At 44.4% G+C, this 25,059-nt stretch overlaps 2 protein-coding genes across 2 annotated transcripts in view; both read right to left on the bottom strand.

Moving 5' to 3' along the window:
• Positions 1–1,571: 1,571 nt before the first annotated feature.
• lyrm2 (LYR motif containing 2) lies at positions 1,572–8,721 on the bottom strand. Its single transcript, XM_085997632.1, has 3 exons — positions 8,313–8,721; positions 6,020–6,160; positions 1,572–3,713 (listed from the first exon to the last, which is right to left on the bottom strand). Exons 1-3 carry the CDS (start codon positions 8,355–8,357, stop codon positions 3,636–3,638), a joined length of 264 nt encoding a protein of 87 aa, XP_085853758.1. The 5' UTR covers positions 8,358–8,721; the 3' UTR covers positions 1,572–3,635.
• A 7,976-nt stretch (positions 8,722–16,697) lies between these two features.
• The window catches only part of mdn1 (midasin AAA ATPase 1), a 197,742-nt gene continuing 189,380 nt past the window's right edge, over positions 16,698–25,059 (bottom strand). The window contains exons 98-102 of the mRNA XM_085997622.1: positions 23,807–23,880; positions 19,508–19,622; positions 18,880–18,943; positions 17,732–17,874; positions 16,698–17,302 (exon numbers count right to left, since the gene is read on the bottom strand). Coding sequence (XP_085853748.1) covers positions 17,117–17,302; positions 17,732–17,874; positions 18,880–18,943; positions 19,508–19,622; positions 23,807–23,880 — 582 coding nt within the window. The 3' untranslated portion in view covers positions 16,698–17,116. The remainder of the gene's footprint in view (positions 17,303–17,731; positions 17,875–18,879; positions 18,944–19,507; positions 19,623–23,806; positions 23,881–25,059) is intronic.

Genomic DNA, 25,059 nt, shown 5'->3' with positions numbered 1-25,059 from the left:
CAGATGTGGGAGAAACTGGGAGAATGGAATAGAGTCCTTACAGGAGGCGGGGTGGGAGGAAGTGTAGTCCAGGTAGCTGTGGGAATCAGTGGGCTTGTAGTGAATGTTGGTCAATAACCTATCCCCAGAGATGGAGACGGAGAAGTCGAGGAAGGGGAAGAGTCGGAGATGGACCATGTGAAGGTGAGGGAAGGGTGGAAATTGGAGGCAAAGTGAATGAAATTGTCTAGTTTAGGGCGAGAGCTGGAAACGGCACCGATACAGTCATCATTGTACCGGAAAAAGAGGTGAGGGAGGGGACCAGAGTAGGACTGGAACAAAGAGTGTTCCACATATCCCACGAAAAGGCAGGCATAGCTAGGACCCATGCAGGTACCTTAGGACAGGTGACCAAACGTTTGGTCAAAGTGGTAGGTTCTAAGCAACCTCTTAAAAGGTCGACTAAAGCCCAAATCTGAAGCATCTGTTCTTTTGCTTCAGACCTGCAATAGTTTATAACATTCTAACATTGAAGAGGCTTTGATAGCCATGTCAGATTCAGTATGTATGTTGCAGAGCTCAGGTGCTAAGAAACAGCATGAATTGTTCCTTTTTAAAATATCTAATAATTTCTGGATTGAGTATAACATTGCAGTTAAGGAACTCTAACTTATTCTGTCCTGATATAATGTAGAACAGCTATACACCTGAAGTGTATTCTCTCATAGATTCTTAGCTTAAATTCATTATTACCTCTTTAATCTTGGACTGCTTGCACTTTACCTGCCAGCACTTGCACTTTCAAGTAATTGTATTTGAATTCCTAGGTCTCTCTGTTTATCCTTTCCATTAAGTGTATATTCCCATTTCCTGTAATACATTTTAGGAGAAAAAAAATAACATCACACTTATCTACTTTAAATTGCATCTGCCACCTGTCTGCCCAATTCCACTAACCTGGCTGTCAGTCTTCTTGAAGTTTTTTCCAGTCCTCCTCAGTTTGTCAAACTTCCTACTTTTGTGCCATCAGTAAATTTCAAGACGGTGCTCCCTATACTCATGTCAAAATCATTAATATATACCAAGAACAAAAGTGGACCCAACATTGAACCCTGGGGTTCAGCACTTCAACCCTTCTCAACTCCAACCCAACTTTGGCAGGGTCAGCACTTATGCTGGGATTGATGGATCGTGACCTTTTCAGGACCCTTTTGTCTAGCACATACTTACATAAGAAATAGGAGCAGGAGTAGGCCATTCAGCCCCTCGAGCCTGCCCCTACTTGTATTACACCAGCTGTGACACGATTATGGGTACAAAATAGCCTTTAAAGTAAAGCGAGCTGGTCAGTGACCAGGAGCCTGAAGCTTAGAAGCTATTGTGACTACTCTCTGAGCTCAGCAATTTATAAATACCTACATTACCTGGATTTGACTACTCAGAAAAATGGCCGTAAAATTGCAAATGAGATTCGTAGCAAACATCACAACCATACTCTAGACTCGAGACCTGTGAACAAAGCCATGGGAGACCTACTAGTATATGTAACAGCTCTTGCATGTAGCCTCATCCATCAGACACTTCAAAATGTCAGAGGTGTAAAACATTTTTATTTGCTGATCTTGGTAAACTGACCTCTCAAGAGCAGAGACTGAGGATTTACATATCAATTGCCACCCACTCTACTAAAACTCCAACCCCCCCTCCACGCAGCAATCAGCCTCGAATTGGTCTCAGGCCTACTTCCCCCACAGGGGTAGCTGATCAGTGGCCTTAAACTGAAAGGCCAGTTTTAAACACACTTTTGTCTGTAGCCCATATCACTGTCAGAGTGATATGTGGAACTCAGGAAACACCAGGCAGTAAGGAAGCCATTATCGGACCCCCATTATATCTGCAAGGCCCTTGCCATCCGATTCAGCCAAACCTCAAGGACCATTGTCACCCTGAACCCCAAACAATATACTGATTCCAATGTATGCATAAAGACCCGACTGCCCTTGTACACCAATGTATGTTTCTCTAAGAGCCATGTGATAAATTATACAGTGACTTTATAAGAATGTTTTTTTTTAAACTAGCTCCCTCTTAGCAACTATATAATCACAAATGTGTTTCAGAGCCCAGATTACCCAAGAGCAATGGCTGGGGAGATCAGCTAATGCATCCATATAAAGACATGGCATTTTAAAACAGCAACACCACAGCACATTAATGTTTTCAACTCTGCAGTTACCATGTTCATGAAGAGGCAATGAAAACAGACACCAAATGAGGACTGGAGTGAGTGAACAACCCTGAAAATCGCTGCAAGTAACACAAAGGTCATACTTGAAACAAAATATTAATACAGAGTGACATACTCACCACATATTACAACAATTTATACAATCATTAACCAGTATTTATTTCCCCCTTGCAGTTCAGAGATCTGTATTTTGAAATAGAGCCAAGTCTAAGTAAATACAATAAAATAATCTGTAGTTTGTGCATGATTAACGGCACCCAATTATAACACAACAGAGCTTGTACAATTCTAAAACAAGGGCTGGATTTTACCAGCCCAGAGGAGGTGGGACTGCTGGGAAAAGGGAAAAAATTGGGAGCGGGTCCCAATCCGCCTCCGAACCATCTTCCCGGGAGGCGGGTCCCCAACTCGCGCAGGGACCTGTCTCCTAGCAGCGGGAAGGGGGTTAGAGCCAATCAACTGCCTGTTAACAGGCAGTTAAGAGGCTTTTCCCCATTTTCAGCCTGCTGATGCAGCCTTCCCAATGGCAGGAAACCCCGCCAGGGTCAGCGAGGTGAGCTGTGGGGCTGCTGCAGTGTAAGTGTGCAAATGACAGCTGCAGAGGTAGTGTGATGGATGCAATGGTGCACAGGTAAGTATGACAGGCGAGAGAATATTTTTATTCTGTTTATATGTATCGGCAGGTGACAAGATTTGATGTTTCTGTGAAGCCTCATCTGATCGGGAGAATTGACAGATGGCTTCTGCAATCTCGCATGCAGCTGCCATCTGTTTTCTCCTAAGGAGTCATTGGTGAGTCTGGGTGCAAGGGCTCACCTTTGGACAGTGATTCAGTAATTGACAGCACCTTAATGCTGTCAAACACTGACAATTCATCTGTCAAAAAATTATGGGGCCTGTCCCTTTAAGAAAACCGGCACTGATGTCATCTGACACCAGCTTTCCCTTATTTGGCCGGCAAGCCCGCAGGGTGGGCTTAACAAGGCAAATCAAGGGAAAATAGCGTCTATTCGTCAGATGTCACCGAGGGCAGGACTAGCACCCGGAAGGCAGCAGTCCCGCCCCCAACTCATCTCGGCAGGTAAAACCCAGCCCAAGCAGTGTGAAAAATTAAATTCCGATGTGCTTTATCACATTCATGTCTCAAAGTGTTACACTTTAGACCTTGCAAAGCATGAACTGCAGATATTTTTCCAAATATAAAAGTGCCACACTTTCCAGCGGCTGGATATCAAGTCATTCCAAACAATTGCTTCACTGGAAATCACTTGTTAACGTTACTGCTGCCACAGTTTGTGAAAACTTTTCCATCCAGGTCAGACACATTATGTTCCAAACAGGCCTCAGCAGAACCATAAGTCTTCTGGAAAATCTTAGCCAAAAGCAGTGCATTGCTATGGCCTTCCTTTTATTTTGCTAATCGAAGCATTTTCTCTAGCTCCTGTAGTTGCAGATTTCCATGCGTGAGCATCATTCGTATTGTATCCTGTATGGGGGAAATAAACCCAAAAAGATTTAGTACATGAACTGGCTAGAATTATAGAAATTCCACCCTATATAGTTATTGTATATAGAAAGATTTAAAAAAAATCTCACATACCTAGAAGGAACTTGCATTTAGATAGTGCCTTTCATGCCCCCAAAACATATTGCAGCCAATGAATTACTTTTGAAGTGCAGTCACTGTTTAGTGGACAAACGTGAACAGCAAGGTCCCATAAACAACAATGAAATAAATGACCATTTAATCTGTTTTGGCGATGGTGAGGGATAAATATTGGCGAACTCCCTTGCTCTTCTTCAAATAGCACGCTGGTCTTTAACGTCCACCCGAATAGACAGACCTTGGCTTAATGTCTCAGCTGAAAGATGGCACCTCTGATAATACAGCACTCCCAAGTATCGCACTGAAGTATCAGCCTATATTATATGCTTGAGTGGGACTTGGAGGCAAGACTGCTACCATTCAGCCAAGCTGACACTTATATACATGCACCAACAGATATACATCTCTCACGACATTGGAGCCAATGAGCAGATGCCCAGGTACAATCAAAAGGGTGATTCTGAGACAATACCTGAAACAATTAGCAACCAAAGTGCTAGGCTCTTGAAAGAGCGGAAGGCCTGGTGAGGAATAACTAAAAGTTGTTGGCAGTAAGGGGCAGATTAGGTATTGTTGACTGTGACAACACTGGGATAATGGCGGTGGAAATGGAGAAGAAGTTGGCCGAAGGAGGTGAAGCTGCCGGTACTTAGAGGAGTTCTGTCAGGTGGGGGAAGCAGTGCTGAGTGAAGGACGTGGAGGTTTGGTACAAACTGGCTCAATTCACAAATTATGCCAAACTAGGAAGGGTAGAAGCAGATCAAGAGCTCCAAAATGCATTGGACTAAATATATATGTGAGAAGAACAACGGCAGATGAAATTTAATAGGGTTGAGGTGCCTAGCTGCTTACTTGGCCACTGGTCAGGCACAACATGAGGTCCATTACAGGTAAAATGATCTTGTTGAATGACAGTCTAGCAGCTTCTTGCCTGTTCTCCTTGCGGAGAGGCAACATTACCTCAAGGTTGAAACCAAAGGGTTGTTATTTCTCTTTTGTATTGTAAGATTATCATTCAGTTAACTTGCTGGTGTTTCATACAAAGTGTCATTTACACATAGACTTTCAGATATATTTATAAAATTTTAACTGGTAAAATAAATGATTTACCATTCAAATGTCTCTCCCCCACCCCCCTCCACCTACACCCACATACTCTAGGGTGACTATATTTTCTAAACCAAATCCGGGGACACACAGGGTGGGAGCACAGCAAAGTAGCCAGGATGGAAAATGTAGGTTGCGCAGCGTAGCGAGGCAATTTTTTTTTAGCAGCCTATATTTTAACAGTTGCACATATACACTACAAACGCAAACCAAATGTGCATATAATTATCACGGATGTGACGCCACACTATTGAAGCGCACTTAGACACCTTTTATAAATAGTACAATAACACTGTTTGGTCCATTGACCCGAAACTGTAATTATGTCAAACGGTATGATATGCACATATTCAAATGAATATGGCCTCTAGTCTATTCGGGGACAAGTTTCGTGAACCGGGGGCATTGTTTACCTGGGGACATTGTTTGCCCGGGGACACGGTACCTCATCCGGGGACTGTTCCCAGAAAACGGGGACGTAGGGTCACCCTAACACTAACACACACACATGCACTTTGCTGTATTTCAAAAACAATTAAAAGTTACATTCTAACACCTTGATCGCCAGGCTTAGAAATATTCTGTGGTAGTGCCCCGTGACCTCCGGCTCATGTTGGGGCACAAACTAATGAACCCACGGCCCCAAAAAGCACATTAACACTGCGGATAATTGTGGACTTGGGAAAGCAACATAAATATTAAATTCTAAAGATATATCATTAAACCAAATGATGTTAATTCAGTTCCAAATGACCATTGCATCTTAAAATTAAAATACTTTCAGAACAAAACCAAATACAGTAGATTCTTAATATTAAAACTGATACAGATGTGAGAAATGTACACTATTTTATGACGACAAAAGATACTTCACTGGCTCGGGAAGACAATGGCCATGTTGTAGTCTCAGTGCTATGATGTTTGACTCCATTATTATTTAGTAACTATCTTCCTGTGTAACTCTTTCTGTAACAGTACTTGCAGATTCTAGCCAGGAGAAACAGGGAAGCAGATCTGGTGCTTTCCAAGTTATATACACACAATAGCAGCCAAAGCCTGTTAATGTAGCAGGGACTTACTTCATCTGTAGCGTTTTTATTCTGTTTGAATTCTTGTCTCGCCCAATTTTTAAGATATTGCTTATCTCCTTCAGTTGGAATCTGATGAATGACTTTTAAAATCTTCCTGTACAAACGCAGGACATTTTGTCGATGTATGAACTTGAAAATAAATAATTCACATAATCAGACACCAACATTTGCAATGCTGAGCTAAACCAAAATGACATGCACATATTTCAAAGAAAGCATTAAATTCATATTTTTTGCGAGGATCTTTGAGGTACATTTTTCCACTTTTGGCATCTACATGCAAGACACAACACAGATTATGTGCAGAGTAAAATTTCCTCCGCTCTATCCCACCAATAAGATTGAATGCAACTTCAGAAGAGCACCTCCATTGCACCAGTGAGATGATTGACCAACGCAACCATGAATATTGACCAGCTAGGATGAGAGAGACAAGCTTAACATTTTACAGAACAAAAAGAGGCCACTCAGCCCATCACATGGTGGTTCTCTGAAAGAGCGATCCACTTAGTCTCATTCACCATGTCTTTCTAGGTATTAGGGATTATGACCTGCAAAAGCTTACCCACTCCCAAAGTTAGGCTATAGTTACCTGGTTTATCCCCTGTTGAACAGAGGTATTACATTGGCAACCCTCCAGGCCTCTGGCACAACTTCCATATCTAAGGATGTTTGAAAGCTTGTGGTAAAAGCCTCTGCTGTTTCCTCTCAGACACCTCCTGGTGCATTCTAGGTGGCATGCCATTAGGGCCTAGGGCCTTTCACCAAGTTCTCAGTACTACTTCCTTATCTATAACTATCCTAACTAACTGCTCCACTGGGAAGATTGGAATAGGAACATAGGAGTTGCTAGATGAAAAAAGACTAAGGTCCATCCAATTCACCTTCTACCATCCTGGTAGCCACATGTAACAACAATAATGGAGTTGTACCCTTTCATTCCCACTCTTTTGTGAAAACTGTGTGAAGTACTCATTTAATATCTCTGCCATTCCTGTAGTTGAGTGATCAGTAGGAACTGGATTAAAATTGCCCACTTATTCCTTATACGGAAAGGAGACTTTCATTCCATCAGTCTGTGCTAAACTCAAATCCAGGTATTAGAGAGCAAAGGATAATGGTCTTATTCTCTTTACCTCGTCTCCATTCCAATTTCTTGCTTTACTACCTTAAAAGCATTCACTTTAGCAATTGTAAGACTCAAGAAAAGTACCACAGAGGTATAAATTAAGAACCTGCGTGTTTTTATTAACCAAGCATTCCTTTGTTACTGCAGACTCCTAAAAGTCGAGAGGAGGAGGATGGGGTGGGAAGTTTGGAATAGGAACATAGGAGTTGCTAGATGAAAAAAGACTAAGGTCCATCCAATTCGCCTTCTACTATCCTGGTAGCCACATGTAACAACAATAATGGGGTTGTTGACTAATCATGGCAATCAACAACAGACCCAGACATGAGGCAAGGAAAACCCCAGTGCTGGAGAGCTTTGGGAACCATAGGTTCATAGAATATGAAGCACACTTTCCTATTACAAAGTTACATCAGGGATATATGTTACACGGTGTAGCACACATTGGTAAACGGTGCAGGAGACCCACCATCTCCATCTGAACTTCTTATTTACTAGTTCACAAAGTGTTAAAAAATACGTGTAAAAAGCAAAATACTGAATGATCCACAGCCAAAATATAAACTTGTCTGTTCTCTCCACCTATGCTGAGTGACCCGCTGAATGTTCCCAGCATTTCGTGCGTTTATTTTAAACATACGAACACAACCGCGGTGACAGGTGGTTGTAGGACACGGATCTCAAACCTATAGCGAGCGGCTATTACTTTTGTTAAGAGCCAACAAGGCAAAAAAAAATAGACGAACCGTCAGCAGCAGGATCCAGATGTGTGAGCAGTACAAATACAAAAAAAAATACTGCAACTGCAGCAAAGATTAAACAGAAACAGAAAATGCAGCAGGTCAGTTATTTCCGAGGAAGGGTCTGCACCCTCTGCTTTCCCCAAAGATGCTGGCTGACCTGACCTGACCTGCTGAGTTGTTCGCAGCGTTGTCTGTCCCTCTATCATCAGCGCACGCTCCGAGCCGCGCTGCTTCCCATTGTGATGTAGTCAATTCGAACCCTCGGTGGTTCAATCTGGTTACATTTCCATTGTGATGTAATCAATTCGCTCCCTCCAGGCGGAGAGGAGGGGGGGGGGGGGGGGGGGCAAGTGTCGCCTTCCCGTGCTGCTGTCGCGGGCTTTACCTCTCGCTCGTGTCCCATTCTCACCTGTTTAAAGCTCAGGACGCCCGGTGGTAACCCGGCCGCCGCCATCTTGCTCTACAGTGCCGTCGCAGAGTGATGTGCTCATAGCCAGAGCCGCCCCCAGTGACAGGTCTTGTTGAATGTTGCATTTAATCTGGGTTTGCAATTTTTCTCCTAAAACTCAATGGCAGCATTTTTTTGCAGTGTTCAGAGTCCTAGGATTACATTTTGGTAGGAACAACGAGGAAAGTCAATATAAACTAAAGGCTACAATGCTAAAGGGGGTGCAGGAACAGAGACCTGGGAGTATATGTGCACAAATCATTGAAGGGGGCAGGGCAGTTTGAGAAAGCGGTTAAAAAGCATATGGGATGCTGGGCTTTATAAATAGAGGCATGGGGCTCGAATTGCCAAGCCCCGTGGAGGTGGGTTTGGAGGCAGGAGTGGGAGGAAAATTGCAGAATCGGGGGGGGCACGAACCCTTCCCACCCCCATGCCCGTTTCACAGGAGGCGGGTACCCAACCTGTGCTAGGTCTTGATAAAGGGTTTTGACCCGAAACGTTGACTCTAATTTCTCTCCACAGATATTGCCTGGCCTGCTGAGTTTTTCCAGCATTTTGTAGTGCCAATTAACTGCCTGTTAACAGGCAGTTTTTGGCCTAATCCCTATTTTTAGCCTTGAAGTGTGGGCTGCCCGACGGCTCCAAACCAAGCCAAGTTAGCGAGGTGGACCGTCGGGCTGAAAGGGTTCGAGAGGTCCGGTGTTCAGGTGAATGATGGGTGCATGAGTGCAGAGGTAAGTGTGTTTGTGTGTGTAAAGTGTTTAAATAAGTTTTACTTACTAATGCAGGCTTCCTTCCTTTAGGTCTCGGGAGTCCCTCATCGCACCGGCACAGAAAGCAGAATGGCTGCCAGCTGTCAAAAGTTGCAGCATTCTGCCTTCTGTTCTGGAGAGATTTCTAACTGAGTCTGTGGAGAAGGACTCAAGTTAGAAGTCAGATCATCAGTGTTTGACAGCTTCACAGAGCTGTCAAACACTGATCTTTCATCTGTCAAAAGCTCTTGACAGATGAAATGTCAATTGCTGATGTCACCTGTAACCGGGTCACCCTTAATTGGCCTGCTGAGCCCACTGGGCGGGCTCAATAAGGGAAAATCGCGTGGATTGGCTACAAATCGATGGAGGCGGGACTACAACCCAAAAAGTTGTAGTCCCGCCTCCATCACGTTCCCATTGACAAAATCCAGCCCATAGCGTACAAAAGCAAGGAAGTTATGATGAACCTTTATAAATCACTGGTTCGGCCTCAACTGGAGTATTGTATCCACTTCTGGGCACCGCACTTTAAGAAGGATGTGAAGTCCTCAGAGAGGGTGCAGAAAAGAATGGTTCCAGGGATGAGGGACTTCAGTTACATGGATAGACTGGAGAAGTGGAGGTTGTTTCCCTTAGAGCAGAGAAGGTTGAGAGGAGATTTGATAGAGGTGCTCAAAATCATGAGGGGTCGAGACAGAGTAGATAGAGGGAAACTGTTCCCATTGGCAGAAGGGTCAAGAACCAGAGGACACAGATTTAAGGTGATTGGAAGAAAAACCAAAGGTGATGTGAGGAAAATTTTTTTTTACACAGCGAGTTGTTAGGATCTGGAATATACTGCCCGAGAGGGTGGTGGAGGCAGATTCAATCATGGCTTTCAAAGGGAATTGGATAAGTACCTGAATGAAAAAGATTTGCAGGGCTACAGGGAAAGGGACGAGCTGGAGTATTCTTGCAGAGGTGGCATGGGCTCGACGGGGCAAATGGCCTCCTTCTGTGCAGTAACCATTCCTTCTATGATACATAGGATATACAGCACAAACAGGCCATTTAGCCTGACCCGTCTATGCCAGTGTTTATGCTCCACTCGAGCCTCCTCCAGTCTTTCCTCATCGAACTCTATCAGCATAACCCTCTATTCCCTTCTCCCTCATATCTAACCTCCCCTTAAATGCATCTATACTATTCACTTCAACCACTCTCCTGTGGTAGGAAGTTCCACATTCTCACCACTCTCTGGGTAAAGAAGTTTCTTCTGAATTCCCCATTTGATTTCTTCGTGACTCTCTTATATTGATGGCCTCTAGTTTTGCTCTTCCCCACAAGTAAAAGAAAGACAGGCAGACTTGCATTTCTATCGCGCCTTTCACGACCACCGGACGTCCCAAGGCACTTTACAGCCAATGAAGTACTTTTGAAATGTAGTCACTGTTGTAACGTAGGAATTTTAACTCAGCCGCCACCCGGGCTTTGAGGCGTGTGGGGGGTTAAAAATCGCAAAACCTGGGGGTCGGGACCCCCCCCCCCCCCCCCGCCTGGTTCCCGACACCTAGCCATTTTAACCCAGGCGTGTCTGATGGTCCCGAATTAGTCCGGCAGGACTGGTCTTTAGGGCCCTTAAAAGCAATAATTGGCCTTTATAATCCCATTTTAACAGGCCCTTGCCTATTTAACCCTTTTCCCACATAAAACACGGCTGTGAAACCTGGCGTGAGTACTATTGGCTTGGTGACTAATCAGCTGCAGGTCAACCATTAAATAGGAGATTTGATCAGTTATCATTTGCAGGTGGCAGGACTTTGTTGTCTCAGGCCTGGGGCAACTTTTACCAGGCTTAACCACACTTGTGGAAGGTTGGAGCCTCACACACTTCTCCAGTGTGACCTCCTGCGAAACCCCTCTCACCACCCTCACTCAGTGCTTCCTCAATGGAGGCGTCTACCAGAAGCTTGGGAGGCCTTTTTTTCCTTCCCTTCTTGGTATTAGAGGACCTCCAGCACCAGCAGGAGCGCCAGGCTGCTGCTCACCCACCTGAGGCAGCACAGGCCAGAAGGGGCCAGTGCATGGAAGCCTGTCGGCGCACGAGATACCCCCCAAACAGGGTCTACAGACACAGGGTCAGCTACCTCAACATGACTGAGCAGCAGTGCCAAAGGCAGCTCCGACTTTCATGACAGGTAGTGACTGACATCTGCGCAATGATACAGCAAGACCTGCTGCCCAGAGGACCAGGTGGACACTCCTTACCAGTGGCCATCAAAGTCACCACCGCACTCAACTTTATTGCCTCAGGCTCATTCCAGGGATCATCAGCAGACATCAGCGGCATCTCCCAGTCAGCTGCACACTTGCATCACGCAGGTAACCGATGCCCTCTTTGCCCTCGCGCACAGTCACATCCATTTCACCAGGGATCGCACAAATGTGACGGCGCGAGCGATTAGATTAGCTCATCTGGCAGACTTTCCAAGGGTGCAGGGCGTCATTGACTGCACACGTGGCCCTTGGGGCACCCCATCGCAATCCAGGTATTTTTATCAACCGCAAGAGCTTCCACTCCCTTAATGTTCAGCTGGTGTGTGACCACAAGGAGATTTTGCATGTTTGTGCCAAGTACCCTGGCAGTTACCATGACTCCTTCATACTGCGCCAGTCTAGTGTGCCTCCGCTATTCAGGCCGCCAGACCAACTTCACAGATGGCTACTTGGGGACAAGGGCTATCCCCTGAGGACTTGGCTAATGACGCCGTTGAGGAGGCCAGCCAACGAAGCTGAGGAGCGCTACAACTCCAGCCACATTTCCACCAGATCCATAATTGAGCAAATCATCGGCTTGCTGAAGATGCGCTTCAGATGCCTGGATAGATCAGGTGGAGCCCTACAGTACTCAGCAGCCAGGGTCTCCAGAATCGTTATGGTTTGCTGTGCACTCCATAACATGGCACAGCATCGTGGCTTGCAGATTCCTGAGGACCAAGTGGCTCCTCAGATGGAGATGGAGGAGGATGATGATCCTGCAGAGGCCCATCAACCAGCGGCAGCATTACGCAAGAACATTGCTGCCCAGGATGCAAGGAACGCACTCATCCTGGCCAGGTTTGCTTAGCCTAGTAAATCAAACTCTTTTGCCTCGCAGCTTCTTTCTCGCAGCTTCTTACCTGAGCATCGACAATGGCCAAACCCTGCGGATTCCGAGCTATTTCACCAGCATCCTGACAACTGCAAGTAATCCTAAGCCCTCAATGTGAAAGTCCCATTTGCCAAATGACACACGCCAGAACTGTAGCAGTTGCCATCAGAATTTTTATGCAAAACAAACAACTGATGGCATTTTTACAAAATACACACTTCACCCAAGTGACTACCCTCGTGACTGTGCTTTATTTTCCTCTTACAGGTGCTCGTATGTAGTGGTTCCCCTGTGACTTCAGTAGATGTGGAGGCCCCTTGCTCACTTTCCTGCTGCTCCTGTCTCGACACCTTTGGCGGGCGTCCTCTGGGGTGGCGAGCCTGTGAGGGCTCGTCAGCAGTTTGCTGCTCCTGCGGCTGTGCAGGAGTGGAGACGTCTATCTCAGTTGAGTGTGGACTACGGCGGGGCTCTGATCGAGGGCTCTGCAGTGGCATGGAAGTGTGAGCGCTTAGAGAGGAGCCCCCACTTCCTTGAGGTCTGCCACCAACCTCCCTCTCATGGGTCAGGTCCCCCTCAGTGCCTGTAAGTGGCTTGAGAGCACCTTGCTGCACATCAGGGGGGCCATAGGGACCCGTATCTGCAATAACAGTTCTACTCAGGACTTGCATGAAGGTCTGGTTTCTCTGTTCAATGGATGCCCATCGCTCCTCAAGAGATGTCATTCTATTCTGAACACTCACCAGGTTTTCCATACCCTGGCGACTAACCTCCTCCATGGCCATAGCCCTCCTCTCCTCTACTGTAGCCAGCCTTACCACGGAGGCAATCATTTCCACGTAGGTAGCCATCCTTTCCGTGTTGATGCATTCATGCGCCATTGACTCCACAAAGGCTCTGCTCATGTTCGCTATGGACTCCTCCATTCGCTCCACACTTGCAGCGACCCTGGAGACAAAACCTGCCAGAGACTCCTGCATCTGTGCATGGAGTTCCATCACCTCTAATCTTACGGATGGACCTAGAGGCAGAGGGTCGACATGCAGCTGAGCAGAGCTGGCAAAGTCCTGCGCCCTCCGACGAGGACGCTCCACTGCTGTCCCTGTCTCCACAATCTGCTGATGCTCACTTGTGAGCTGTGATACACCAGGTGACAACTCTCCTCTATGTCCCGAAGGTCCCACCGAGGGGAGTGTCTGCACTGGTGCTGGGTGCGCTTATTTCTGCTGACGCTGCGCCCTCAGAGGTTGCAGATTCCTGAGGAGTCTGGCTGCTCAGGCTCTTCCTCCTGCACACTGGGGACGGGGGCTCTCGATGGTCCTGTGCGGAGTCAAGGAAAAAGTTAGAGATGTGATGCCAAGGTTACATGCACATTGCATTTTGCAGATGATCATAAGTCCATGTGATGTAGCTTCAGAATCATTATCAGCGACTCATGCAATGGCAACGAGACAGATGGAAAACTATTCTGTCATCAGCTTGCGGGGATGCACCCGTCTGTTCTTCCCCAACTTCCGCATCTCTGTCAGCCCTGACAATCTCCAGGATGGCTGCCTCCCAGGGGGTGAGCTGGGCTAATGAGGGTGGCCCTCCTCCTGTCCTGGCTCGCTCTCTCCTGTTGTGAGCTCTCTTTTCCTGCAATGAGGGAGACAAGTGGAGGTTGAGTGAGAATGAAGGAGTGAGTGAGAATGAAGGAGTGAGTGCAGAGATTGCATAGCATAGATACTTAGGAGACAAAGATGGAGTGAGGTTGCAAGACCAAGTGCCCTCCCTGTGTGTTGTCAGTTGTGTTCAAAGCATCAGAGTGAGAGGGAGTGTGATGGCTGCATGATCGAATAGTTAGGTGAATGTGAGCATAGAGAGGGAATGGCTAAGGGTGCATGGATGTGAGTGTCAAGTGGGATGTGGAGGAAGAGATTGCTAAAGCTGAGTGCTGGTAAGGAAAGGCAATGGGGATCAGATTGAGGGTGATGGAAACTTCATACTTACTTTTCCAGTGCGATGAAGGTCATGGAATCTTTTCCTGCACTGCATCCAGGTGCGCCGTGAGCACCCCAAGGAGTTGACTTCCCCAGCCACCTGTAGCCACACAGCCTTGGTCTGACTGGGAGGCCTCTTCCTCCCTGAAGAAGGGAACAGGACCTCCCTGTGGGCCCTAGCGCCATCCAGCAATGCCTGGAGTGAAGCCTCATCAAATTTTGGGGCAGCTCTTGCCTTCCCGCTGGCCATTGCTCCTGCAGGCTCCCGTGCCATCTTAATGGTAAAATTTGGAAGCCTGCAGAAGTTGCAAGGCTTGCTGTGGACCTTAAAAGCAGCAGCAATGATGACATCATATTCTGTGACTTTCTGACTGGAAATACTCAATTGCCAAGGGTTCCCACACGTTGGAAATCAATTGGCCAATTGAGTTAAAATTGCATCAATCTCACAGACCCATTTAGATTCGTGTGGGAAACACTAAATTCGGGGAACCCGACAATTCCCCGCACCCGAGTTAAAGTAGACACAGAGGGGTCAATTTTATCAAAACGGTTCATAATTTTAAAGACCTCTATTAAGTCACCCCTCACAGCCTTCTCTTTTCAAGAGACCCAGCCGGTTCGTCCTTTCCTGATAGGTATAACCTCAGTTCTGGCATCATGCTTGTAAATCTTTTTTGCACCCGCTCCAGTGCCTCTATCTGTTTCATAATACTGTGCAGTTTGTCCACGAACATCAATTGTTCTTCCAGTAGTAAATGTTTGAAGAGACTTTTGTTGCTTCCTATTGCACGACTGAGTAGAGGCATTGGTAGTTCAGCCAAAAGATGCAAACTAGAAAAAAGATATCAGGGACAGAGACTTGGCCAATCTCTCAGCTATACTAAAACAAAGCAGCATGGAGCATATTTTATACATAAATATATTTACATGCATAAATATACACTTAAAAGACTAGCTTGTAGTAATCTATTTGGAAAAAAAACCAGACCAGTCTAGAGAAAGTCTGGCAAGGTTGGAATGTGAAGCGCACATTTATAGAAACTTTAGAATTCATATTAGACAGTATGGAAAAGACCAGGGGTAAGTTACAAAGAAATGTGGTAGATGAGAAAATGGCTGATGTGTGTTATTCAATCAAGATAGAAAGAATGTGAATGCTGGAAGTCTAAAATAAAAATAAGAGGCAGCAGAAATGCAGGCAGTCAGTATCTGAAAGTTTCAGGTGGAATTTTTCAAAAGCGCTGGTATGGGTAAGGTGGAGAAACTTTATGGAACTTATCAAAACAAAGACGGGAGGAGCGGTAGGGAAAATTTTAGAGTCTTCAATTAAGGCGGAAATTACGATGTACACTCCCCACCACATATAGCAGGTACATTGGTGTAAAGACGATTTGCCCGCAATACGCGGTGGACGGTAAAACCAGATGGTGCAGAACAAAGACAAAGTCGGTCACTAGTACCTGGCCTAAAATTGCATCGGGGAAAAACAGACATGCCATCTGCAATCAAGGGTGATGAAAATGCTGTGGAAAATAAACTGAAGAGGTTGCTGGGTTTGCCTAAAGAGACTGATGATCTGATTGAATTTAATGAGCTGTGTTAAATTCAAACAATATCTACACTGACAATTGAAGGAGGCGCCAAACTCCAGTTACTTATACTTATGCACTCACACAATATTTTATAATATAAGGCAGCGCATTGTGATGATTTGTAATGCACTGCCTGAAAGAGTGGTGGAAGCAAATTCAATACTTCAAAAGGGAATTGGATATATACTTGAAAAGGAAAAAAACTGCAGGGCTACGGGGAAAGAGCAGGGGAGTGGGACTAATTGGTTCGATTTAAAAGAGCTGGCACAAGTGTGATGGGCTGAACAGCCTCCTTCTGTGCTGTATGATTCCATTAAGATTTATATGAGCTTTGTACAGTTGTGTAATAGATTCACAGCCTTCAACATGTTATCTTACCTTTAACCTGTAATTCAGTATAAATTGTGTACAGCATTGTCAGTTTGTTGGACTAAAGTCACAAAAAAGTCCATAGGACCAACCCTGACCACAATATTTTAGTGCAAGGATGCCTTACTTCAGTGTTGCACGACGCAAGTGTATATGATTAGCCGTTTAAAAAGGAGAGTAAGCTCATTATCATTTTTCCCCACACAATGACCAAAGCAACCAAGGCCCACTAGGAACTAGATCGAGACAGCCCAAACTAGTTTTGTACAAAGCCCTCTCGGACTGCAGAGAAAGATGATTTCACCGCAACAACCTGGGCTCAGGTGAAAGGAAAGTGTGACACCCAGCCCTCAATCACACTGATATTTGAAATAAAATGCAGGTGATACATCTTCTGGAGGTGGCTATAAATATTTAAAGCATGTCATTTACAAGTTCTTGTCCCAACTCACCAACATTAAATGGATGATGTGTCATATAAATAACCAACATCCCTTTAAAAAGCAGCTGGAGACAGCCTCCTAGGTCTTTAGTAATATGATTTATTGACATACAAAAAGATTCAAATACAATAATCTCAACATAAGAAGCTATTTCCAAAGGACATGCTAAAGTTTATATTTGTAAAGGTCACATTTGCAACAAGTAACCACACTACAAAACAATATCTGACACTCAAACCTTGGACAGGTTCTCACATTCAGTACATTAAACTGTGCCTTTGGCACAAACACCACCATGAACACAGTGGTGCACTTCTCAATGTGAATAGAACATTTCACATTATAAGTTCAGTCTTGACGTTATATTCTCAGTCACAGGACAAAGGTTTCTCTTCCCTGCTAATCCGCATTAACAGTACATTAAATATTACAGTATGTGCATCGGTAAATAATTTGCGATATCAATGGACAACAGCAAACATGTGCCTTCCATTGCATTAATGATCAGCTGCAGTCACCAGTTCAAACCATTGTCGGAGAGCATCGCTGAGTGTCTCTGGGAGGGCATTCACATCTCGTAGAATTATATAGAATGGGAATGGGAATTCTTCCATGTATGATTTAATCTCTGGCATTTCTCCTTGGCCCTTGAATATAGGGACTTTGATGTCCAGAATGGAATCCTGGAAGTACAAGCAGAAACAGTTAAAAAGTTGCAGAAGGCGTGCAAACCATTAATCCTCCCCCAATGTTATAACATTAGCTGCATTACTGGCTAAGATAATGGCATGGTGTCGTAGAGGATAGGGTTTGTTACTTTAACGCACAAAACAAACACCATCTCATCTATAAGCAGCATTATACACCCAAGTAATAGTCGGTTAACTTTCTTCATTCATTCAGCTCTATAACTTTACAGGCTTTCAATCATATGCAAGTTATCTCTGCTCCCCCCAACCTCATTTTGACAAAGTGGAGTAAAATGCTTCAACAGTATGGAATCGTAGCGATTACAGCACATGAGGCCATTCAGCCCAATGCACCCGTGCTGGTGCTCGCTCTTCAACTGGAGCCATCAACTCTATTCCCATATTTGGATAGTTATCTCTTACCTTAGAGTCAGGGTTGTCCAGTACAACAAAGATAACAAAGATATTGCTGTGTCGAGCAGCCTCAACAGCTGCTGTAACTCGCTCTTTCCCCTCCAAGAACAGACCTCGTCCATCAGATACTATCAACAGTAACTGCGCTGTTTCTACAAAAAGAAAACATTTTTATTATGCTGCTCTTTATTTTACTATAGTTTCACCAGCTTGGTGTATATATAAAAAGCGAATCCATTTTTCCTTTAAAAGAAATTGTATCACGTGGAAATAAACAAGTAAAACAGCATCTTAACACAAAATGGCAATTGTTTGTTTTCTGCCGCAGCAGCCATTAGAGTAACAGGTAAAACACCTCAGTTTCGAAGTGAAAACACTTTGTCTCAGCACACCACTGCCAGAGTCCCTCGCAAAAAAACATTTTCCCTCATGTACCAGGTGAACCATGCAGGAGGCCTCCTGGAGTCTGCTGTGATGGCGTAGCTCGATCTTAAAGCTGCATGAGACTTGCTATTAGGAGATTCAACACTTCACTTTACTGTTACTGATTCCAGGATGATTAAGGTCTCCATTCATTCAATTTCAGTTGAGGATCATCAAGATTTTAATATCAATACTCGATTTGTTTTCCTCCCCCCCGCCCCTCCCCCGGGGGCAGGTAGTTTAGTGTTCCTTAAAGTAAGGGGATCAGCAAGTGATTTTGGGGGGGGGGAGGGGGGTGGAAAGAGGTGAATCAACTTGCAATCAAACCTTTACAGCAGAACTAACTTTTAGTTTTAACTGTGGCTCATGAATAATTTGTTCAGTTGGAATACAGTAACACCCGTACAATTAATTTGAACCAAAACACATTACCAAGTACTGAACTTGCACCTTTCAATTCTAATATCAATCACCAGTACAGGAGTGCACACGAAAGACTTTTGTAGAACATCTCATCACAGCTTTCAGAAATGTCTTAAACCACTTCACAGGTGATACCAGATATTGTTGCACCTGTGAACTGTTAATCATCCCACTCGTTCAGCATCTTCAACAGTTAAACTAAAAACTTGCAGCTTTCACTTATCTAACAAATAAAATATTACTGCAGCACAGAGGTTTAGAAAGTTTCTTGAACGTGGACAGCATACAATAAAGTGGTGTAAAGCTCTGACCTGGGTTTCCCTGCTGGGAATGGTGCTGTGCTGCAACAAACATACTGGCTGCAGATTCCAGAAACTGCAAAGATACACAGAAGTTGTAAATCAGAATCACTAAATCAGACAAGGCAAATTTGCAGGAAGAAATGATTGGGATCTAATGAGATGAGATTTTATCTGCTTAGCAGCTTTCAGCTCAGTTCTGAGACAATCCATTAATTTTCTTATCAAAGAAAATCACTTCCGACAAGTCTTATAAAAAACCCAAACTAAAGGTGCTCACTTAAAACAGTTTCATTTGATTTACAAAATGGCGTGGTCCAGGTTTAAAAGTTACTTTCATGATTTTACACAGGTACACTGGTTTAACATGCTGAAATTAATCAATTTGGAAGCAGCACGAATGATCTAAATCCTACCGTCGCCCCCCCCCCCCAATCTCTTCTAAAGGCGGCGACTCTAGCTGCAAGAAGAGGGCAACTTTTCTTGTCCCAGTGCTGAAGAGGTAACACCTTGGTGAAGCGATACATTGTTGCTTTGTAACACATACAGACTGTGCTACACCCTCTGCATAAAATTTACACACACACATTTTTACACATTGCTTTTTCCTAACACAATCACTGCTAGTACAAGCACCAACCTGAGCTATCTTAGTTTTCTTCTGTTGGAATTGACAGCTTCTCAGTATTCTTGCTCCTGACTGATCACTGAATTGCTCATGGAATGGGTGCAGCAACTGGACATTCTCTCCAAAGCTGAAAATTGACATGATAACATGACTGGATGACAGGAATGTTAACAAGGCTATTGTGCATGAGAGGAAATTAGATAGCCATGAACACAGCTCTGGTGAAATGACTTGGTAACTAGTGCACGGTGCCGGAACGTGTCAAACAACAGCTATGAAGATGCCCAAGACATGGCAAGTGTATTTAAGAGTAGCATTCCAGACGCAGACAAAATCGCCAGTCAAACAGCCAAGCTGAAAGTCACAAGACATCATGGAATGGGACATTTTCATGGTGGAGGGTTAACAGCCATCTGTAACTTTATAGGTGTACATGCAACCCCACGTCGAGCTGTGGTAGAGTTTCCACTAGGTTGTGCTGGTATTTTCAGCGCAATTTGCCCATAAATCAGCCAAACCCGTGCAAAAGATCACGGAATTTCATGTGCAAATCGAGTTTCCGCAATCTTTAGCGTGGATTAAAACGTTGTGCTGGGAGCCGGCCCCGCGCCCCCAGATCGAATTAATCACCACGCCGAGTTTCTGCTAATTGCGCTCGTTTGTGGGCCTTCGAAAAGGCTCCAAAAATTAAGCTTTTTTTTGCCGTAAGGGCACTAATAAGCATCTTTTGAAAGCTCACTAAAAAATATTCACTTTTCTAAGAAACTGACTAGTCTACACCAATGAAGCGAGTAAATTGTTCTGTTTAGTTTTTTTAAAAAGCCATTTTCAGTTATTTAAAATTGGGTTACTCACAGGTGCTGGACTAGGCACTCTTTTTAAAAAGGCTTACTTTTTGTGATAAACCCAATTTCTGCTGTATCAAACTGCGCCAGGTTACCACTAAAATATATCAAGGAATATTTTTTAATGCAAGATAAAAAAGTTCTAAAACGCTGCCCAATTGGGCTGGTTCTTGAACGATTTTAAGTTTGTGATTATGCAAATGAGTGAGAGGAATCTTGAGCCATAAAATTAGTTCAGAAAACTAGCACAATTTTGAGCACAATTTGCACCTGGATTGCCAACTGCGCCCAAAGCGGAAACTCAATGTTTAGGTCCCGATGCCAACTGCAAATATAGGTTATGGGAATGGTAGTACAGTGGTAATGTTACTGGACAAGTAATCCAGAGGCCTGGACTAATAAGAATATAAAGAACATAAGAAATAGCAGCAGTAGGAGCAGGCCATTCAGCCCCTCGAGTCTGCTCCGCCATTCAATAAGATCATGGCTGATCTGATCTTGGCCTCAACTCCACTTTCCTGCCCACTCCCCATAACCCTCGACTCCCGTTTTTCAAAAATCTGTCTATCTCCACCTTAAATCTCGGCCTCCACAGCACTCTGGGATAGAGAATTCCAAAGATTCACGACCCTCAGGAGGAGAAATTCCTCCTCATCTCCGTTTTAGATGGGCGACCCCTTATTCTGAAACTATGCCCCCAAGTTCTAAATTCCCCCACGAGGGGAACCATCCTCTCAGCATCTACCCTGTCAAGCCCCCTCAGAATCTTATGTTTCAATAAGATCACCTCTCATTCTTCTAAACGCCAATGAGTATAGGCCCAGCCTGCTCAACTTTTCCTTATAAGTCAACCCCTTCTACTCAGGAATCAACCTAGTGAACTTTCTCTGAACTGCCTCCAATGCAAGTATATCCTTCCTTAAATAAGGAGACCAAAACTGTACACAGTACTCCAGGTGTGGTCTCACCATTACCCTGTACAGTTGTAGCAAGACTTTCTAACTTTTATACTCCATCCCCCTTGCAATAAAGGGGGAATATTCCATTTGCCTTCCTAATTACTTGCTGTACCTGCATGCTAACTTTTTGTGTTTCATGTACAAGGACATCCAGATCTCTTTGTACTGCAGCATTCTGTAATCTCTCTCCATTTTAATAATATTTTGCTTTTTTATTGTTCCTACCAAAGTGGATAACCTCACATTTTCCCACATTATACTACATCTGCCAAATTTTTGCCCACTCACTTAACCTATCTGTATCCCTTTGCAGACTCTATGTCCTCCTCACAACTTGCTTTCCCACCCATCATCAGTAAATTTGGCAACAGTACACTCGGTCCCTTCATCCAAGTCATTAATATAGATTGTAAATAGTTGAGGCCCCAGCAGTGATCCCTGTGGCACCCCATTAGTTACAGTTTGCCAACCTGAAAATGACCCATTTATCCCGACTCTTTGTTTTCTGTTAGTTAGCCAATCCTCTATCCATGCTAATATATTACCTCCAACACCGTGAGCTCTTATCTTGTGCAGTAACTTTTTATGTGGCACCTTATCGAATGCCTTCTGGAAATCCAAATACACTACAGCTACTGGTTCCCCTTTATCCACCCTGCTCGTTACATCCTCAAAGAACTCGAGTAAATTTGTCAAACACGATTTCCCTTTCATACAATCAAGCAGAGTCAACATGGTTTTATGATGATTTTTTAAATGTACTGCTACTACTTCCTTAATAATGGATTCCAGCATTTTCCCAATGACAGATGTTGGACTAACTGGTCTATAGTTTCCCGCTTTCTATCTCCCGCCTTTCTTGAATAGGGGCGTTACATTTGCGGTTTTCCAATCCGCTGGGACCATTCCAGAATCCAGGGAATTTTGGTAGATTACAACCAATGCATCCACTATCTCTGCAGCCGTTTCTTTTAAGACCCCAGGATGCAGGCCATCAGGTCCAGGGGACTTGTCAGCCTTTAGTCCATTAGTTTGCCACGTATTTTTTCCTCTAGTGATAGTGATTGTTTTAAGTGCCTGCCTCCCTTTTGCCCCTTGATTATCTACTATTATTGGGATGCTTTTAGTGTCTTCTACCGTGAAGACAGATACAAAATATTTGTTCAACGTCTCTGCCATTTCCCGGTTTCCCATAATTAATTCCCCAATCTCATCCTCTAAGGGACCAACATTTACTTTAGCTACTCTCTTCCTTTTTATATACTTGTAGAAGCTACTGTTAGGGGGCCTATAGAGTACTCCCACCAGTGTCTTTCTTCCCTTACTATTTCTTATCTCCACCCAAACTGATTCTACATCTTGATCTTCTGAGCCAATATCATCTCACTACTGTACGGATCTCATCCTTTATTAACAGAGCTACCCCACCTCCTTTTCCTTTCTGCCTATCCTTCTGAATATTCAGTTCCCAGCTTTGGCCACCTTGCAACCACGTCTCTGGAATGGCCATCAGATCATACCCATTTATTTCTATTTGTGCCGTCAATTCATCTATCTTGTTATGAATGCTGCGAGCATTCAGATAAAGAACCTTTAATATTCTTTTTACCATTTTTCCCTACTCTTACCCTATTTGCTGGTGCACTCTTATGTTTGTACGCTCTGTCCCTTCCTGTCAGACTCTGGTTATCATTACCCCTATTGCTACCCTGCACTATTGCCTTGTCCTTTCTCTAACTTTCTAAATTTCCCCTCACCTGAACCCTCCCCCCCACTATTTAGTTTCATAATCTGGAGACAAGAGTTCAAATTTCACCACAGCAGCTGTTGAATTTAAACTTAGTTAAATAAATTTGGAATAAAAAGCTAGTATTAGTAATGGTGACCATGTAACCACCAGATTGTCATAAAAACCCACCTGGTTCACTAATGTCCTTTAGGGAAGGGAATCTGCCATCCTTACCCGGTCTAGGCCTATATGTGACTACAGCAACATGCCTGACTTTTAATTGCCCTCCGAAATGGCCTAGCAAGCCACTCAAATGCAATTATGGAAGGGGATGTCAGCGACATCCACATCCTGTGAACGAATAAAAATGTTCCAGTCTTCTAGACTTTAAACAAAAGTATTTCTCATTGTCCCCCCTCTAAACCAGAGATTTAATGCAGAGCATCACTAAATTATTTCCTTTTGTCTGAAGTAAAGTAGTTTCTAACACTAGAATGCTGCATCAAACAATGCAGGCAGGATTAGTAATGTTATCCACAGAAGTCACCAAGCACAAAACATTGTCGGCACTTCCCTGGCAATGTGATATTAAACACATCCTTAAGTTAATGTTAAATCTCGATCTACTTCCAGTTCTGATGAAAGGTCATCAAACTGAAACGTTAACTCTCTCTCCAGATGCTGCCTGACCAGTATTTTGTGTTTTTAATGTCCTTAGACAGTTACAGGTACAAATGCCTGTTGGCATTAGCCAACTTAAGTTTTCATTTATACTCACCTACACACAGCCACCTGTCCAACCTCGAGAAGTGAGAGAGCATTCCCAATTACAGCCAATGATTCAAAGGCTAGCTGCAAAACAAACAAGCACAACACATGGGCACGTTAGGATATTAGAGTTGGCCAGATTAATTTAACAGAGTTCACAATTGCAAAACATGGCTCCAATGTTCGCTCTCCTCTCCTGGGCTATGTTTCCATGGGTAAGAGACCAATGTGTGCAAGCCTGCACAGTGAGTGATGGCAGCATATTTGATCATGGGGGAATTACAGTCGAACATTAACTTATTCCACACATTCACTTTTCAGTCAGTCACTGGATAGCCATCAGGAGTGGAAACCCTGCTTGATTTTTCACCTACCTAGCCCTGAAGCCAACAGTACCACACTTTTCTTCATTCGTTTATGGGATGTGGGGGTCGCTGGCAAGGCCAACATTTATTGGCCATCCCTAATTGCCCTGGAGAAGGTGGTGGTGAGCCGCCTTCTTGAACCGCTGCAGTCCGTGTGGTGAAGGTACTCCCACAGTGCTGTTAGGGAGGGAGTTCCAGGATTTTGCCCCAGCGACGATGAAGGATCGGCGATATATTTCTAAGTCAGGATGGTGTGTGACTTGGGAGGGGAACTTGGAAGTGGTGGTGTTCTCATGCGCCGGCTGCCCATGTCCTTCTAAGTGGAAGAGGTCGCAAGTTTGGGAGGTGCTGCCAAAGAAGCCTTGGCGAGTTGCTGCAGTGCATCTTGTAGATGGTATACACTGCAGCCACGGTACGCCAGTGGTGGAGGGAGTGAATGTTTAAGGTGGTGGATGGGGTGCCAATTAAGCGGGCTGCTTTGTCCTGGATGATGTCGAGTTTCTTGAGTGTTGTTGGAGCTGCACTCATCCAGGCAAGTGGAGAGTATTCCATCACACTCCTTACTTGTGCCATGTAGATGGTGGAAAGGCTTTGGGAGTCAGGAAGCGAGACACTCGCCACAGAATACCTAGCCTCTGACCTGCTCTTGTTGCCACAGTATTTATGTGGCTGGTCCAGTTAAGTTTCTGGTCAATGGTGACCCCCAGGAGATCCCAGAGGAGATGAGCTAATTCAGCACGAATCAGAAATTAAATGAGATTTTTTCCTGGCTGCTATGCCTCAATATCACACTGGTTGCTAACCCAGCCATCAGAATGCTAGTCTACCAACTATAAATATTATGTTACTTTCTTCCTTACATGGACCATCCAAAGCAGCTGCTCTACCAGAGATAGGG

Source organism: Somniosus microcephalus, chromosome 9 (genome assembly GCF_052327205.1).
Source record: "Somniosus microcephalus isolate GS21.2 chromosome 9, FLI_Smic_1.0, whole genome shotgun sequence".
Classification (NCBI taxonomy): domain Eukaryota; kingdom Metazoa; phylum Chordata; class Chondrichthyes; order Squaliformes; family Somniosidae; genus Somniosus; species Somniosus microcephalus.
Note: the sequence above shows the minus strand (reverse complement) of the source record. Positions and strands in the feature narration are given on the sequence as shown.

Coding starts and splice junctions, on each gene's coding strand:
- lyrm2 (XM_085997632.1), bottom strand. CDS start 8,357: ATGGCGGCGGCCGGGTTACCACCGGGCGTCCTGAGCTTTAAACAG. Junction 6,161..8,312: donor GCGTCCTGAGCTTTAAACAG/GTGAGAATGGGA, acceptor TTTATTTTCAAG/TTCATACATCGACAAAATGT. Junction 3,714..6,019: donor ATAAAAACGCTACAGATGAA/GTAAGTCCCTGC, acceptor TCCCCCATACAG/GATACAATACGAATGATGCT.